Source organism: Xenopus laevis, chromosome 3L (genome assembly GCF_017654675.1).
Source record: "Xenopus laevis strain J_2021 chromosome 3L, Xenopus_laevis_v10.1, whole genome shotgun sequence".
Classification (NCBI taxonomy): domain Eukaryota; kingdom Metazoa; phylum Chordata; class Amphibia; order Anura; family Pipidae; genus Xenopus; species Xenopus laevis.
Window position 1 is genome coordinate 160,898,168 of NC_054375.1, and position 16,470 is coordinate 160,914,637.

Here is a 16,470-nt window from a genome sequence, read left to right on the forward strand (position 1 = left end):
GAGAGGTCCCTATCCTAACAGGAAGTTATCATGGTCTGCGCTGGGTGTACCCCGAAAATCAGATCATTTCGGCTTTTTGGATAAAAACCCGAAAAAAACTAACTATTCGGGAAAAAAGCCAGAAGAAATAATATGGTACGATTTTTCTTTTTTTTTGTCTTTTTTTTTCTTGTTTTTCCCCAAATTGATTAATTTGTGCTTTTTAAATAATAAATAAGGTCAACCCATTGATTCTAGTTTGGTTGGACTTTTTATGTAACGAATCTGAAAAATTCATATTTTGATAAATAATCTTCTAAATCTTCTACATACAAATCCAAGAATTGGTGCCCCTCACTGATTCATGCATTGGTGAAACTGACACTAGTTCACACAGAACAATTTTCCAGAATTCGATAGAGGATCCCCTTCCTTCTATAGTGGAGGCTCTTTTAGAATTGAAAGATCTAGATGTAATAACGAAGCACTCAACTACAGATTGGAAAACCTAAAAAAAAAATCAAAAATTCACCTCAAAATAGAAAATAAATTTTTTACAATTTCTGAACAATGCTGAAAAAGACACGATCCATTCTGTCATTGACAGTTCCATGGACTCCTAATTTCCTTACTTTGATATTTACTCTATAATGTATTTCTTACGTGTTATATATCTTTGTATTGACCTGTATTCTTTGTACTAAGCATAGTTATTCCTTCTAGCTGCAATAGTTCATTTTTAATTCTCCCCCTCATCTTTTATATCCAGTGATCTTTATTTTACTAATAATAACATTCACACAGGACAAACAACCATTTTTTGGAACATTAGGACATTTTTTATGTAAAATGTGGGAAAACTTTTTACAAAGTTAGGGAAAAGCACCCACTTAAAAGATTTATAAATTGGTAAAATCACATAAAAAAAGCAATGTAAAATGTGAGAAAAACAAGGTACTTATAATTCAGGTTTCACTGTATTTTTATTACATTAAAATGTTGACATCACAAGCTCATGCTAGATCCTCTTTATTAATAATGTTATGGAAGTATTTGCTAATAAGAAATGTATTCAATACATTAATTAGCTCCAGAGAGCCTGGAGATTTAGGAGTAAAGATCTGAGTTTTAGTTTTCTCCAGTGAAACTTATGCAGTTTATAGACCAATCACAATGGCAAGAGTCGGACTATTGTTATTATTGTACTGGTCAATGTATTTCTATTTCCTCTCCAGACAATGAATGAGAAGAACCAGACGTTGGTCAATGAGATTGTTCTCTTGGGATTTCAGAATCTCCACAACTTCAAGATTCCCCTGTTCTCTCTGTTCCTTCTGATTTACATTATGACAGTTTGGGAGAACATCCTCATCATAGTGTTGGTGTCCTCCAGCCGGAACCTCCAGTCCCCCATGTACTTCTTTCTCAAGCAGTTGTCCATGTCTGATTTACTGGGATCCTCAGATATTGTCCCAACTCTGCTCAAAACTGTACTAAATGGAAAAGCAACATTGTCCCTTGTTGGTTGTATTACTCAATATTTTTTGTTTTGTGTCCTGGAGGTTTTTGAGTGTCTTCTTCTAGCAGTAATGTCCTATGACAGATATGTGGCCATCTGTATCCCACTACGTTACTCTTCTATAATGTCCCACAGGGTTTGTGTTACATTCACTTTAATATTGTGGGCTATTGCCTTTGGCCTTGCCATTATTACAGTAAATCTAATAGGGACACTACAGTTATGTGACCAAAATACCATTAATCATTTCTTCTGTGATTTATTACCTCTTCTAGAACTTTCCTGCTCAGACACTTTCTTTGTGCAATTAGAAATAACCACACTGTCTATCCCAGTAGTTATTTGCCCCTTTATAATCATCATTGTATCATATATGTGTATTGCCCATGCAATCCTAAAGATAGTGTCCAATACTGGGAGACAAAAAGCCTTCTCCACCTGCAGCTCCCACTTGGCTGTGGTCTCCATGTTTTATGGGACTTTCATTGCTATTTATGTGGTTCCTCCCAGAAACCAATCACAGACCATGAGCAAAGTTCTGTCTCTTTTATACACCATATTGATTCCTGTGATTAACCCAGTTATTTACAGCCTGAGAAATAAAGACATGAATGATGCCCTTAAGAACCTATAAGTAAATGGAATATAATGTTTGGATTAAGAGGGATAAACACCTTCCACACAGGCAGACTTGAAACCTAAGGGGGGCCCACCCCCAACCACTGCCCCCTCTGCTGCCAATGTCACTGATGCCACTACCATACACTCACCTGCTGAACGGACCTGGAGTGACCAACTTTGGCCAGTCTGGCACTGACACTCAATGTTTATCTTACTTTGTCCCCAACATTCCTTTTAAATAAGTAAAAATTAAGAATGCACCATTAAGAGTGTACGCCTGTGCCCTTTATAAGTGGATACATATGGGATCCATGTCCTACATGATTATCAGTGAGATCAGTACATACTGGAGGCTGGAGTGGTTTCTGAGCACAGTCATGTAGTTAAATGTATAGCTAAGTGTCCACTCAGTGTGGCAATTCAATATGTTTTGGTATTTAAAGGACAGATGTGGTTACACACGCACCAACCTGTCACAGTCGGCACCCTAAACCAGAACTAGTGCCAAGCTCCCTGGTCTCGGCTCGGCATCACCAATAGTGTGAACACCTTTGGCTTCGGGAGGAGCCCTCAGCGTACTCGGATGCCACCTGGACTTTTCGAGAGGAGCAAGGTGAGGAGTTCTGGCAAGCAAACGGGCACGACAGTTGTTAAAGTCAGTTAGGCCGAAGGTCGAGGATAAGACAGATTCATGGTCAGACTGGCCGGGTTGAGGCAGGCAGATAGCTAGAATCGTCAGGCAGGCAAGGGTCAAAAACCGGGTAATCATTCAGATAGAATGAGGCAGAATCGGAGTTAAATAACAGGCAGAGGTCAAACCAGAACGTCAATCAGGAGGGTTAAGCAGAATCGAGGTCGGTTTCAGGCAAGGGTCAGGTTCCAGAGATCAGAGTAGTCAAACAGCCAGGCAGGGTCAAACACAGGAATCAAAACAGACAAGAAGCTTTTCAGCACAAGGTACAAGGCACCAGGAACAAAACCTATCAATCACTAAAGAAAAAATGTCCCTTTAAATACTATTTGAATTTCGCACCATTGCGCGCTGAAGTAATCACGGCAGCGCGCATGCGCCTATAAGTTACGGAAGTGCCAGCAAGGAAGGAGCAGGACGGCGCGGTGGGCGTCCCTGCCGCACCACCACTAGACCACCAGGATGAGGATTCGTTACATTACACCCCTCTCCAGGGGGGGCCACTGGACCCCCAGGCTTCTCAGGAAACTTAGCATGGAGTTGCTTCTTGAGACGGTCAGCCTTGATGTCATCAACTGAGACCCAAGAGTTCTCCTCAGGACCGAAGCCCTTCCACCTAGTAAGATATTGTAGCTTACCTCGCACAAGGAGGGAGTCGAGGAACTCTTGGATCTCATATTCAGGCTGACCTTCAACCAACACTGGGGGAGGAACAGACAAATGGCGAACATTAGTGGCAGGTTTTAAAAGAGAAACATGGAAGGAATTAGAAATCTTAAAATTAGCGGGTGATTGAAGACGTACAGAGGATGGATTGATTATTGCAATGACCAATGGACCTGGGATGAACCTGTGACCCAATTTGGGAGAGGGGACCTTCAGCTTGATGTTCTTTGTAGACAACCATACTAAGTCCCCCACCTTGCACTGGGGTGCTTTCCTACGGGATTTGTCAGCAGCTCTTTTCTGAGCTAGGGAAGCTGCTGACATGGAATTGTGCACCTGAGACCAAAGAACAGAGAAATTGGCAGAGGGTACAGGGGAATTAGAGCCAGAAAAAGAAAATGCTTTGGGATGCAACCCATTGACAATAAAGAAAGGAGACTCTCCTGAGGAGGAATTGGTAGCATTATTGTATGCAGATTCTGCCCAGGGTAACAGTTCGGACCATGTAGACTGATTATCGGACATAGCACCTAAGATATTATTACCCTTTCGGTTTGACCATTCGTTTGGGGGTGATAGGCAGAGGAAAAAGACAATTCAGTTCCAACCAGAGAACAGAAAGCACGCCAAAATTTTGAAACAAACTGAACCCCCCTGTCAGAAACAATATTTTCAGGAAAACCATGAAATTTAAAAACATGAGTAATGAGTAAGTCAGCCAGGGTTTTAGCAGAAGGGAGATGTGGAAGAGGAATAAAATGAGCCATTTTACTGAACCTATCGACCACCACCCAAATCACAGTCTTACCCTGAGAAGGGGGCAACTCAACAATAAAATCCATGGAAATGTGGGACCAAGGTTTCTCTGGGATGGGTAAGGGATTTAACAGACCCTGGGACAGATGATGAGATGACTTAGACCTTTGACAGTTTGGACAGGAGTTGACAAAAGTTTTGGTATCCTGTTTGAGAGAAGGCCACCAAACATGACAGGACAATAGAGAAACAGTCTTAGCAACCCCCGGGTGTCCCGCCATTTTAGAATCACGAACCTCCTTCAAAACCTGCTCCCTAGGTTCCTCAGGAACAAACCATCTCCCAGGGGGAGTATCAGTGGGAGCAGATGTTTGTAAGGGAAGTAACAGGGAGGAAATGTCAGATTCTAAAGTGGCCAAAATTAATTCTTTGGGGATGATGGGAGTACACTCACTAGAGTCGGAGGGGAAAGATTCAAAACTCCTAGAGAGTGCATCCGCCTTGGTATTTTTGGAACCAGGCCTGAAAGTTAAAGAAAAATTAAACCTTGAGAAGAATAAGGCCCACCTGGCTTGCCTAGAATCCAGGCGTTTAGCGGACTCAATATAAAGTAAGTTTTTATGGTCTGTATAGACCGTCACCACATGTTTTGCACTCAGAGATGCCGCCATTCCTCAAAAGCCAATTTGACAGCCAACAACTCCCTGTTCCCTATGTCATAATTTACCTCTGCAGGTAAAAACTTCTTAGAGAAAAAGGCAGACAGGGATGCATTTTGTTGGTTATCGGGTGAGAAAGGACTGCCCCCACTCCCACCACAGAAGCATCAACCTCCACAATGAAAGGAAGAGCGGAATCAGGGTGTAGAAGAATAGGGGCAGAACTGAACTCCCTTTTGAGGGTTTCAAAAGCTTGTAAGGCTAAAGGAGGCCCTATACTGGGATCAGCGCCCTTCTTAGTTAAATTTGTGATGGGGGCCACAATAAGAGAAAAATTCTTAATAAATTGACAATAATAATTGGTGAAACCAAGAAATCTTTGAACTGCACGTAATGAAAGCGGTTGGTCCCAATCCAGGATAGCTCTCACCTTGCCTGGATCCATTTCTAGACCCTTGCTGGAAATAATAAACCCCAAAAACTGAACAGAAGAGACCTCAAAAGTACATTTCTCTAGTTTCGCATAAAGATTATTTCCCCTTAGCCTTCGTAAGACTTCACAAACATGATTACAATGTTCACTTAGATTGGAAGAGAAAATAAGAATATCGTCAAGATAGACCACTACGAATACCCCCAGCATCTCTCGAAAGATGTCATTGACAAATTCCTGAAAAACTGCGGGGGCGTTACAGAGCCCAAAGAGCATTACTAAATATTCGTAGTGGCCGTCCCTAGTGTTAAATGCTGTTTTCCACTCATCCCCCTCTCTTATACGAATGAGATTGTAAGCACCTCTAAGATCAAGCTTGGTATAGACTTGGGCACCTTTAACCTGGTCAAATAGCTCAGAAATTAGAGGAAGAGGGTAGCGGTTCTTAATGGTGATTTTATTTAAACCCCTGTAGTCTATACAAGGACGAAGACCACCGTCTTTCTTACCCACAAAGAAAAACCCAGCACCGGCAGGAGAATTAGAGGGCCGGATGAAACCTCTTTCAAGGTTTTCTTTAATATAGTCTCTCATTGCTTGGGCTTCAGGTAAAGAAAGAGGATAAGTACGACCACGAGGAGGAGAGGAACCTGGAACTAGGTCAATGGGACAGTCATACTGTCTATGTGGGGGTAAGGTTTCTGCAGCTTTCTTGGAAAAGACGTCGGCATATGCCGAATGGGCTGCAGGTAAACCTTCTAGTGAGGTAGTTGCTATTATTGGAGGAATACAGACGCACCCACAATTTGAACTCCACTGAGAAATCTCCCCCGTAACCCAATCAATATGGGGATTATGAACCTGGAGCCAGGGTAACCCCAAAATAAAAGGAGAAGAGGCACCTTCAATAAGAAAAAGGGCTATCTCCTCACAGTGAGGATCGTTGATACACAATGATAGGAAGACAGTTTTTTTGTTAACTATACCTGACCCTAGGGGTCTTTTGTCCACCGCTAAAATTTTCATGGGGGTACACAGAGGGACCAAAGGAATGCCATGTTTGGCTGCGAAAGCAGCATCCAAAAAACGTACCCTCCGCCCCTGAGTCCACAAAAGCGGACAAATTCACAGAGCCCGTAGGCCAGGACAATTTAACTGGTAACAAAACCTTGGAGGCAAATTCAGGAGAGGAAATGCCTGCACCCAAATGGAGCTCCCCTTCTCCATTTAGGCTTGGGCATTTCCCGGCCTCTTAATACATTGTTTAAGAAAATGACCCTTATCCCCACATTATATACACAGCCCAAGGGTACGCCTGCATGTCTTTTCCTCAGGAGAAAGATGAGATAGACCTAATTGCATAGGCTCCTCCTGAGGTGAAGACACAGAGAAATTAGAAGACTTAAAATTGGTCACCAAGTTAGGTTTTACATAAGTAACTCCAGAAAAATTAGAATTACCCCTTTCACCCCTTCTTTCCCTTTGCCTCCTATCGATCTGAATGGACTACAAGGGGTAATTCACAATGCTATCTTTAATAGAGTCAGAGAGTCCAATACGGAACAGGCTGAAAAGAGCCGTGTCGTTCCAGCCAGTTTCAACTGCCCACCGGCGGAACTCGGTGCAATACACCTCCGCATCCCGTTTTCCCTGGCGTAATTTACGAATTGCGGAGTCGGCAGAAGATGCACGATCCGGGTCATCGTAGAGTATCGCCATGGTGCTGAAGAACGTATCTAAGGAAAAACGGGCAGGATCAGAGGAGGGCAATCTAAGGGCCCAAATTTGGGGATCACCCTGTAACAGGGTCATCACAAACCTTACTTTTTCCTCACCAGTTGGGAATGTGTGTGGGAAAAAGCTAAGATACAATTTGCATGCCTCTTTAAAAACAAAAAATTGGGTTCTGTCACCACAGAATTTTACGGGAAACGCAATCTTAGGTTCATGGGGCTTAGCAGTGTTACCCCACATGGCAGGAGAACCCACAGGAGGAGAGAAACCAGGAACAGGCAGCTGCTGTGGAGCTTGTGGAGTCTCCAGCTGGCGGGTTAAGTTGTGAAAACCCTGCAGGAGATAGTTCTGCTTTCGCTCCTGATCCTCTAAGCGCTGTAGCAGAGTGGTAATAAGCTCTTCGGTAATGGTTCGAGTGGATGGAGCAGCAGCATCGGCGTGACCTTCGTCTTCCATGGCCCGTGATAATGTCACGGTCGGCACCCTAAACCAGAACTAGTGCCAAGCTCCCTGGTCTCGGCTTCACCAGTAGTGTGACCACCTTTGGCTTCGGGAGGAGCCCTCAGCGTACTCAGATGCCACCTGGACTTTTCGAGAGGAGCAAGGCGAGGAGTTCTGGCAAGCAAAGGGGCACGACAGTTGTTAAAGTCAGTTAGGCCGAAGGTTGAGGTACAACAGGATAGACAGATTCATGGTCAGACTGGCCTGGTTGAGGCAGGCAGATAGCTAGAATCGTCAGGCAGGCAAGGGTCAAAAACCGGGTAATCAATCAGATAGAATGAGGCAGAATCGGAGTCAAATAACAGGCAGAGGTCAAACCAGAACGTCAATCAGAAGGGTTAAGCAGAATCGAGGCCGGTTTCAGGCAAGGGTCAGGTTCCAGAGATCAGAGTAGTCAAACAGCCAGGCAGGGTCAAACACAGGAATCAAACAGACAAGAAGCTTTTCAGCCCAAGGTACAAGGCACCAGGAACAAAACCTATCACGGGCAATCACTAAAGAAAAAATGTCCCTTTAAATACTATTTGAATTTTGCAGCATTGCGCGCTGATGTAATCACGCCAGCGTGCATGCACCTATAAATTACAGAACTGCGCGCACGGCGCGCACTAGGAAGCCAGCAAGGAAGGAGCAGGACGGCGCGCGGGCGTCCCCACCACCACTAGACCACCAGGGTGAGGATTCGTTACACAACCAGACTAAAATGTAAGAAGCAGACAGCATAGTCCTTAAAGGACCATTAACTCCTTAAAAATGACCTTTGATTTACCATGAAAGGTTGATTTACATGGGTTTTTATCATTTCATGATTACAGTCATTTTGTATGTTTTGTCATTCCAAACAAATCTGTCAGATCTACTTGTGTCAAATTAGTTTTAGAGGCTTTTTGGCAAAACATTGAGGAATATTAACCCCATAAAAATTACATTTTATTTACCATTAATGATTATCTCTGCTCATCCAGCGCCCACAAGTAATATATTTCTTTTTAATAAAAGTCTTTATATGAGAAAGTTTTTTGTGCTACAGGTGAGTACAACTCAGTCAATCACATAGTTACATAGTTACATCAATAAATTGGGTTGAAAAAAGACCAAAGTCCATCAAGTCCAACCCCTCCAAATGAAAACCCAGCATCCATAACCACACCCCTCCCTACTTTTAATTAAATTCTATATACCCATATCTATACTAACTATAGAGTTTAGTATCACAATAGCCTTTGATATTATGGGGCAAATTCACTAACCTCCTAAAATCAGCAAGCGCTGGCTTCGCTCTTATCGTAACACTTCGCCAGACGCAGATTCGCCAGGACAACGCTAATTCACGAAAATCCAAAGTTGCATCCAGGGTACCGAAAGTTAACGAAGTTGCGCTAGCAATAATATGATAAACAGTTAGAAGTTACTCTAGTGATGCCTAATTAGTATATGGTGTAAAGTTAAATTACAATGGACGTATACAGCAGCAACTACATTACACTGGAACCGTAATAACATAAAATAAAGTTGTTATATTGCCCTACACATGTGCCCACTGTATAGTTTATGTGCCAGAGTGAAACTTCATCTGGCGTTAGGGAGTGAAGTCTATCTACTTTGCTAGTGAATTTACACCAGGGACCCTTAGTAAATCGGCGAAGTGGCAAAATGACATCATGCTGGCGAATTTTCGCCACCGTTAGCCACTTTGCACTTTAGTGAATTTGCCCCTATGTCTGTCGAAATCATCCAAGTCCCTCTTATAGTCATTAACTGAATCATCACCCGGCAGTGCATTCCCCAACCTCACTGTCCTCACTGTGATGAACCCCCTACTCTGTTCCTTTAAATGAAACTTCTTTTCCTCTAGTCTGAAGGGGAGGCCTCTGGTACGTGATTCTCTTTATGGGTAAAAAGGTCCCCTGCTATTTGTCTATAATGTCCTCTAATGTACTTGTAAAGTCTAATCATGTCCCCTCACAAGCGCCTTTTTTCCCCCAGAGAAAACAACCCCAACCTTGTCAGTCTCCCCTCATAATTTAACTCTTCCCTCCCTCTAACCAGTTTAGTTGCACTTAGTCTCTGCACTCTCTCCAGCTCATTTATATCCCTCTTAAGGACTGGAGTCCAAAACTGCCCCCATACTCCAGATGAGGCCTCACCAGGGACCTATAAAGAGACACAATTATGTTTCATCCCTTGAGTTAATGCCCTTTTTTATACAAGAACTTTATTTGCTTTAGTAGCCACAGAATGACACTGCCCAGAATTAGACAACGTGTTATCTACAAAGACCCCAAGATCCTTCTCCTTTAAGGAAACTCCCAACACACTGCCATTTAGGGCAGGACTAGACGAATGGTTTGGACCCGACACGTCGCAATGCAACTAAACACTTGCCACGTGTTGGATGTTTTACAGAAACAGAAGTGAAGGAGAAATCACAGGTAACAACTACATTGATCTGACTGTTTGATGAAAACAGATCACTTTGCAAAGTGGCAACATCCTGCATGGAACCTATAGTTCTGCACAATTTAGTCTCATCTGCACAAATAGAAACAGTACTTTCAATGGCCACCTCCAGGTCATTAATAAACAAGTTGAAAAGCAAGGGACCTAGTACAGAGCCCTGCGGTACTCCACTAACAACACTGGTCCAATTAGAAAATGTTCCATTTACCACCACTCTTTGTAGTCTATCTTTTAGCCACTTCTCTATCCAGGTACAAATATTATGTTCCAGGCCAACATTCCTTCATTTAACCAGTAACCTTCTGTGTGGCACTGTATCAAATGCTTTAGCAAAGTCTAAGTAAATCACATCCACTGCCATCCCAGAATCCAGGTCTCTACTTACCTTCTCATAAAAAGAAATTAAGTTAGTCTGGCAAGATCTATTACACATAAAACCATGCTGGCACAAACTCATAGTATTATCATTTCCTGTGAAGTCCAGTATCTTATCCTTTATTAACCCTTCGAAAAGCTTTCCTACCACATTTAACTATATAATAAGAACCAAACTCTACAAATCTACCAGAGATACTTGTGACAATGATTAGTGTTAACTTTTTTGGCATTACATTGGCAAAATTGAGTTATTCTGAATTTAACATAATCCAGGGTATTTTTTTTTCCATCACAGTATAAAACTGGCAGGGGTGAACTTTTAAAGGAAAACTATATCCCTGAACAATGTACCTCTCTATAAAAATATATTGCACAAAACAGCTCTGTCACCATTATGGATTTGCCTAGTGCAGTCCCATTAAGGGTATAAGTGGATATTGTTACATCCCAGGTGCAGGACTTTACTTTTATCAACATTTATCTAGTGTAGGTAAATCTAAAAACAACTGGACTTGCTGAGTAATCAATGAAGACGTTTCACATCCGAGCAGCTTCTTCAGTACAACTGACTGGTGTGGGAAGTTCTGGGCATATAAACTCTTCCACTAATCCAATCACAATGGCACATTGTAACTCTTCAGTGAGACTCACAGAGGTGTTGATTTTGTGTAGTTACTGTGATAGGATTATCCAATGTGTCATGTGACTCCTAGATACAGCTGTTACTTGATAGAGTTGTATGAATGGACATGTGAAGTACACATTGGATAATTTAATTGGTTATTGTCCAGGTGCAGATTTGCCCAGTGTTTATGAATGAGCCCCAAGAACTGCACAGTTTTAGCAGGTTTTAGCGTTTCGGTAATTTCATAGTTTATGAGATTTTGAAGTAAAATCCCACACAATCTGAATAGAACTATGTTTGGCACAATCCACACATAGAAAACAATGGGGTCCTGTTTCAACATGGCAGCGCCTATGAAGCACTTTTTACATGTAGGAGATTTTCTAATCCGTTTCAGATATAGACAAAAACAGCTGACTTAAAGGTTAAACTAAGGAGGGAAAAGATATATATTACTTATGTCTCAAGGTGACAGGTCCTCTTTAAGGCCAACAGACCTTAGTTTAGAAAGCAGTTGTTTGTTATCCTAAAAAGAAAATTGCCATTTTAAGAACTAAGGCCCACCCTCTGGGATCCCATGAGTGACGGTGCCCACAAACCAAACAAACCATATATGTTAGACACATGAACCAATTACTAACCCCCACTTATAAAAATGTCAAGTCCAGTTGCTTCAAATTGATAAATCTTCTGTTAAATCTTATTGAGTGAGTGACTTTCTATAAGATGATTACCTTTCCCAAGCTACAGTTAGGTCCATAAATATTTGGACAGAGACAACTTTTTTCTAATTCTGGTTCTGTACATGACCACAATGAATGTTAAATGAAACAACTCAGCTTTAATTCAGTGGGTTGAACAAAAAGATTGTATAAAAATGTGACGAATTAAAGACTTTATTTAACACAATCACTTAATTTCAGGGGCTCACAAGTAATTGGACAAATTAAAAAAGTGAAAATGAAATGTTCATGTCTAATAGTTGGTAGAAAAGCCTTTGCTGCAATGACAGGCTGAAGTGTTGAACTCATGGATATCAGCAGATTGTGGGTTTGCTCCTGTTTAATGCTCTGCCAGGTCTTTACTGCAGCCGCTTCTTTCACTTGCTCTTTGTTTGTGGCCTTTCTGTCCCACGTTTAGTCTTCAACAAGTGAAATGCAGCTCAATTGGCTTCACATCAGCTCAATATTCCACTTCTTTGCTTTAATAAACTCCTGGGTTGCTTTGGCTCTATGTTTTGGCTCATTATGAGACGCCTCCCAATCAATGTGAGTGCATTTAGCTGGATTTGAGCAGACAGTGTCTCTGAAGAGCTCACAATTCATTCTTGTGCTTCTGTGTCACATGATGGATAAACACTAGTGTCCCAGTGCCTCTGGCAGCCATGCACGCCCAAGCCATCACACTGCCTCCCAAATGTTTTATATTGTTGATGCTTATGAGTGGCTTGTACCTTGCAGTGCCCCCTCTGTATTTACTTTCATACAGTCTTCTCTTTATGGTAGACTTGGATATGGAGACTCTACCTCCTGGAGACTGTTCTTCACTTGTTTGGCTCTTGTCAAGGGCTTTCTCTTCCCCATGGAAATGATTCTGAGATCATCCACCACTGTTGTCTTCCGTGGACGTCCAGGTCTTTTTGTGTTGCTGAGTTCACCAGTGATTTCTTTCTTTCTCACCATGTACCAAACTGGAGATTTTGCCTCTACTAATATTGGAGCAATTTCTCGGATGGGTTTTTTCTGTTTTTGCAGCTTAAGGACGACTTGTTTCACCTGCATGGAGAGCTCCTTTGTCCTCATGTTGTCTGTTCCACATACACCCCCCCCCCCCTCAAATCAACTCCAGGGCTTTTATCTGCTTCATTGATAATGATATAACCAAGGAATTGCCCCCACCTGCCCATGAAATAGACTTTGAGTCAACAGTCCAATTACTTTTGAGCCCCTGAAATGAAGTGATTGTGTTAAAAAAGGCTTTAGTTTGTCACATTTTTATGGAATCTTTTTGTTCAACCCACTAAATTAAAGCTGAAAGTCTGCAGTTCAACTGCATCTGAGTTATTTCATTTAAAATTCATTGTGGTCATGTACAGAACCAAAATTAGACAAAAGTTGTCTCTGTCCAAATATTTATGGATCTAACTATAATTTACCATCTCCTACAGCTGCCGTTACTGCTAATATACAAAGATGTGAAAGAATTAGATTTGACTTTAAACCAGTTTCTTTGGAAAGGAAAAAACAAAGATTTCTCTAATTAAGCTAAAATAACATAAACATTTTGGAGGCCTTAATATACCTGAACTAAGAATATTTAATCTTGAGGCCCTGTCAAGATATATTGTAGACTGACTGTCTGGTAAGGACAAATGTATAAATACAGCAGTTGAACTGGTTTCAGACAACAAGGCAAATGTGATAGAATGTCTTCATAAAACATGGAAAAGCCAAAATTCAGAGTTTAAACAAAATCCATTGTATAGAGATATGATTAGAGTTTGGAAGCTCTTATTCAATACCAATTATCAGTTTACTCCTTTTCTACCATTAGATAATTTAAGATAATTCTAATTTGAATTCTTCATTTGATTGACCTTTTAAATCATCATGGAAGACTGGGCGACTAATCTCCTTGTCTGCCACCCCCCTTATAAGTGCAATTAAGTATTATATAAATAGCCCAGATATTAATATGTAAATATTCTAATGAATTATTTGTGGCTTCTTGACCCTAAACACTTGCTAGACAAAACCAGTGCTAAATATAATTTATTTCTTGACACTTCCATTTCTCCTGATCAGCTGATGTCATCTCTGAGGGCTTCTAACAGTTTATTTGACTTCGAAATTTGGAGGGAACAGCATTTTTTTGGATTTAGTTCGAAAAAATATAGAAGAGAAGATATGATAAAGTGGTTACCATACTTTGACTTAGTGAACAAAAAATAATTTGTATTGACTGTACTACTGTATTCATAATGTTTTGTCATTGAGTAATTCTACCTGAATTCAATTTATACCACTGACATATGTGACATGTGTATTAAGATTTTGTTTTTCAACATTGTTTTATGTTAATCTGATGATTTATTCTGATAAATGCCAATAAATACTATTGAAAATAAAATAAAGAGCTCAACCTTACTGGAAATATTCATGTAAATCTACATTGATATGAGAAGAAATATATAATATGAGATTACAGACTTAAATACTATTAAAATATATTGTATTGTTTCTAAATTATTTGTTTATTATTAAAATTAATTATGAGATCTCTCCAAGGATTAGCAATTACCCCAAACCCAAGACTCTCCTAGAGATTTCTCAGTAGGTTTCTCAGCTTCGGTTGTTACTGACACTGGTTAATAAAAGGAGATCTGTTCTTCCCTGTCCAGTCAGTATCTGGGGTGGTTCTGGTAGGTGCAAATCAGGTGAGTATAATATTCCAAGAACATCTTTCCTGTAAAGTTTTTTCATTGGAAAGAAATGGTTGGGATTGTGTTAGTAAAATGGCAGGAGAAATACAGAGCAGGTTACACATTGGGAGAAGCTCATGGACATCTTCCTATGGTTCCACAGTATCTAAGGTGGTTCTGGTAGGTGCAAATCAGGTGAGTATAATATTCCAAGAACATCTTTCCTGTAAAGTGATTTCATTGGAAAGAAATGGTTGGGATTGTGTTAGCAAAATGGCAGGAGAAATACAGAGCAGGTTACACATTGGGAGAAGCTCATGGACATCTTCCTATGGATCCACAGTATCTGGGGTGGTTCTGGTAGGTACAAATCAGGTGAGTATAATATTCCAAGAACATCTTTCCTGTAAAGTTTTTTCATTGGAAAGAAATGGTTGGGATTGTGTTAGTAAAATGGCAGGAGAAATACAGAGCAGGTTACACATTGGGAGAAGCTCATGGACATCTTCCTATGGTTCCACAGTATCTAAGGTGGTTCTGGTAGGTGCAAATCAGGTGAGTATAATATTCCAAGAACATCTTTCCTGTAAAGTGATTTCATTGGAAAGAAATGGTTGGGATTGTGTTAGCAAAATGGCAGGAGAAATACAGAGCAGGTTACACATTGGGAGAAGCTCATGGACATCTTCCTATGGTTCCACAGTATCTGGGGTGGTTCTGGTAGGTACAAATCAGGTGAGTATAATATTCCAAGAACATCTTTCCTGTAAAGTGATTTCATTGGAAAGAAATGGTTGGGATTGTGTTAGCAAAATGACAGGAGAAATGCAGAGCAGGTTACACATTGGCACCTTTATCACAAATTTTCTGCCAATTGATTATCGGTTTGGAAAAAAATAGGTTTTATTGCTATTCTGCTACTTCACTCTGTTGTTGTCAAACGTTTTAAAAGAACCACAACGTATAATTTATCAATTTTGCCATTGACAGAAACCATTAAGGTGCCAGTGAAGTACTAATCATGATAAGGTTTTGATATGGCTGGTGGTTTTCTTATTTGCACCCATTGGCCAACATTTTAATCCTGGTTTGTTACCCCAACTCAACATTCTTGGGGTTATGTTATTTCAGTCTATGGCACATATGTCTCAGAGGCGACTATAGATTGACGGCTATTGTTAGTTTTACTGGAAATTTTTTTCACTTTCATTAGCTTGTGTTAGGTATGGAGGTGTTACACTGCCCTTTTTTGAATGTTTTTCAACACATCACTTACAGTTCCTAGAATACAGTCATTTCCCAGGCTGATTAAACACCACAGCATCCAGTTATAGTTCATGAAGGGAAGACCCACACCAGCACAATCAGAAAATTGTCTTTAAAGGGGACATGTGTAAAAAAGAAGAATGTGCCAGTGAATTAGACTCCTCTAAATATGAATATGTTACCTCTGAAACCTGGAGAGAACAAAAATACAGATGAATTCACTTAGTATAGAAAGGTTTCAGTTCTTATTATGAAAACAACAAATATTCTAATAAATGTCCAAAATGTGGTGCTCCATCACCCAACTTGTTTAATCTATTATGGGATTGTCCCCTAAACCAAATATGTTGGAAGGACATTGAAGATTAATTGAACATTACTTTTATCTCGTTCACTCTGGTAATCAGTCTGTTAGGCGAGATTTCTAACATTAAGGGGGTTATTTATTAAAGTCTGAATGATAAAAACTTGAAAAATTAAGGGTTTTTTTACAATAATATCCAAATTATAAGTGGACAAAAAATACGACTTTTTCAAAATGTATTATACCCTGAGGCTGCAAAAAGTCTGAATCCAAAAATCCGCAATCTCAGACCTGCCGAGGTTGTGTATAAGTCAATGGGAGAGGTCCCTCTCCTGATTGAAGGTTATTGTGGTCTGCGCTAGGTTTAACCTTAAAAATCTGATCGTTTTGGGCTTTCTGGACAAACCCTGAAAAAATCGTACAAATCGAGAAAAAAAACTGAAAAAGCAGATGATAC

At 40.5% G+C, this 16,470-nt stretch overlaps 1 protein-coding gene across 1 annotated transcript; it reads left to right on the top strand.

The window, feature by feature from the left end:
• The first annotated feature begins 1,217 nt into the window (after positions 1-1,217).
• LOC108710685 (olfactory receptor 10AG1) lies at positions 1,218-6,094 on the top strand. Its single transcript, XM_018251800.2, is given in 2 exon segments — positions 1,218-2,132; positions 5,933-6,094. Coding segments are annotated over 2 exon segments (1,077 nt in total).
• The last annotated feature ends 10,376 nt before the right edge of the window (positions 6,095-16,470 follow it).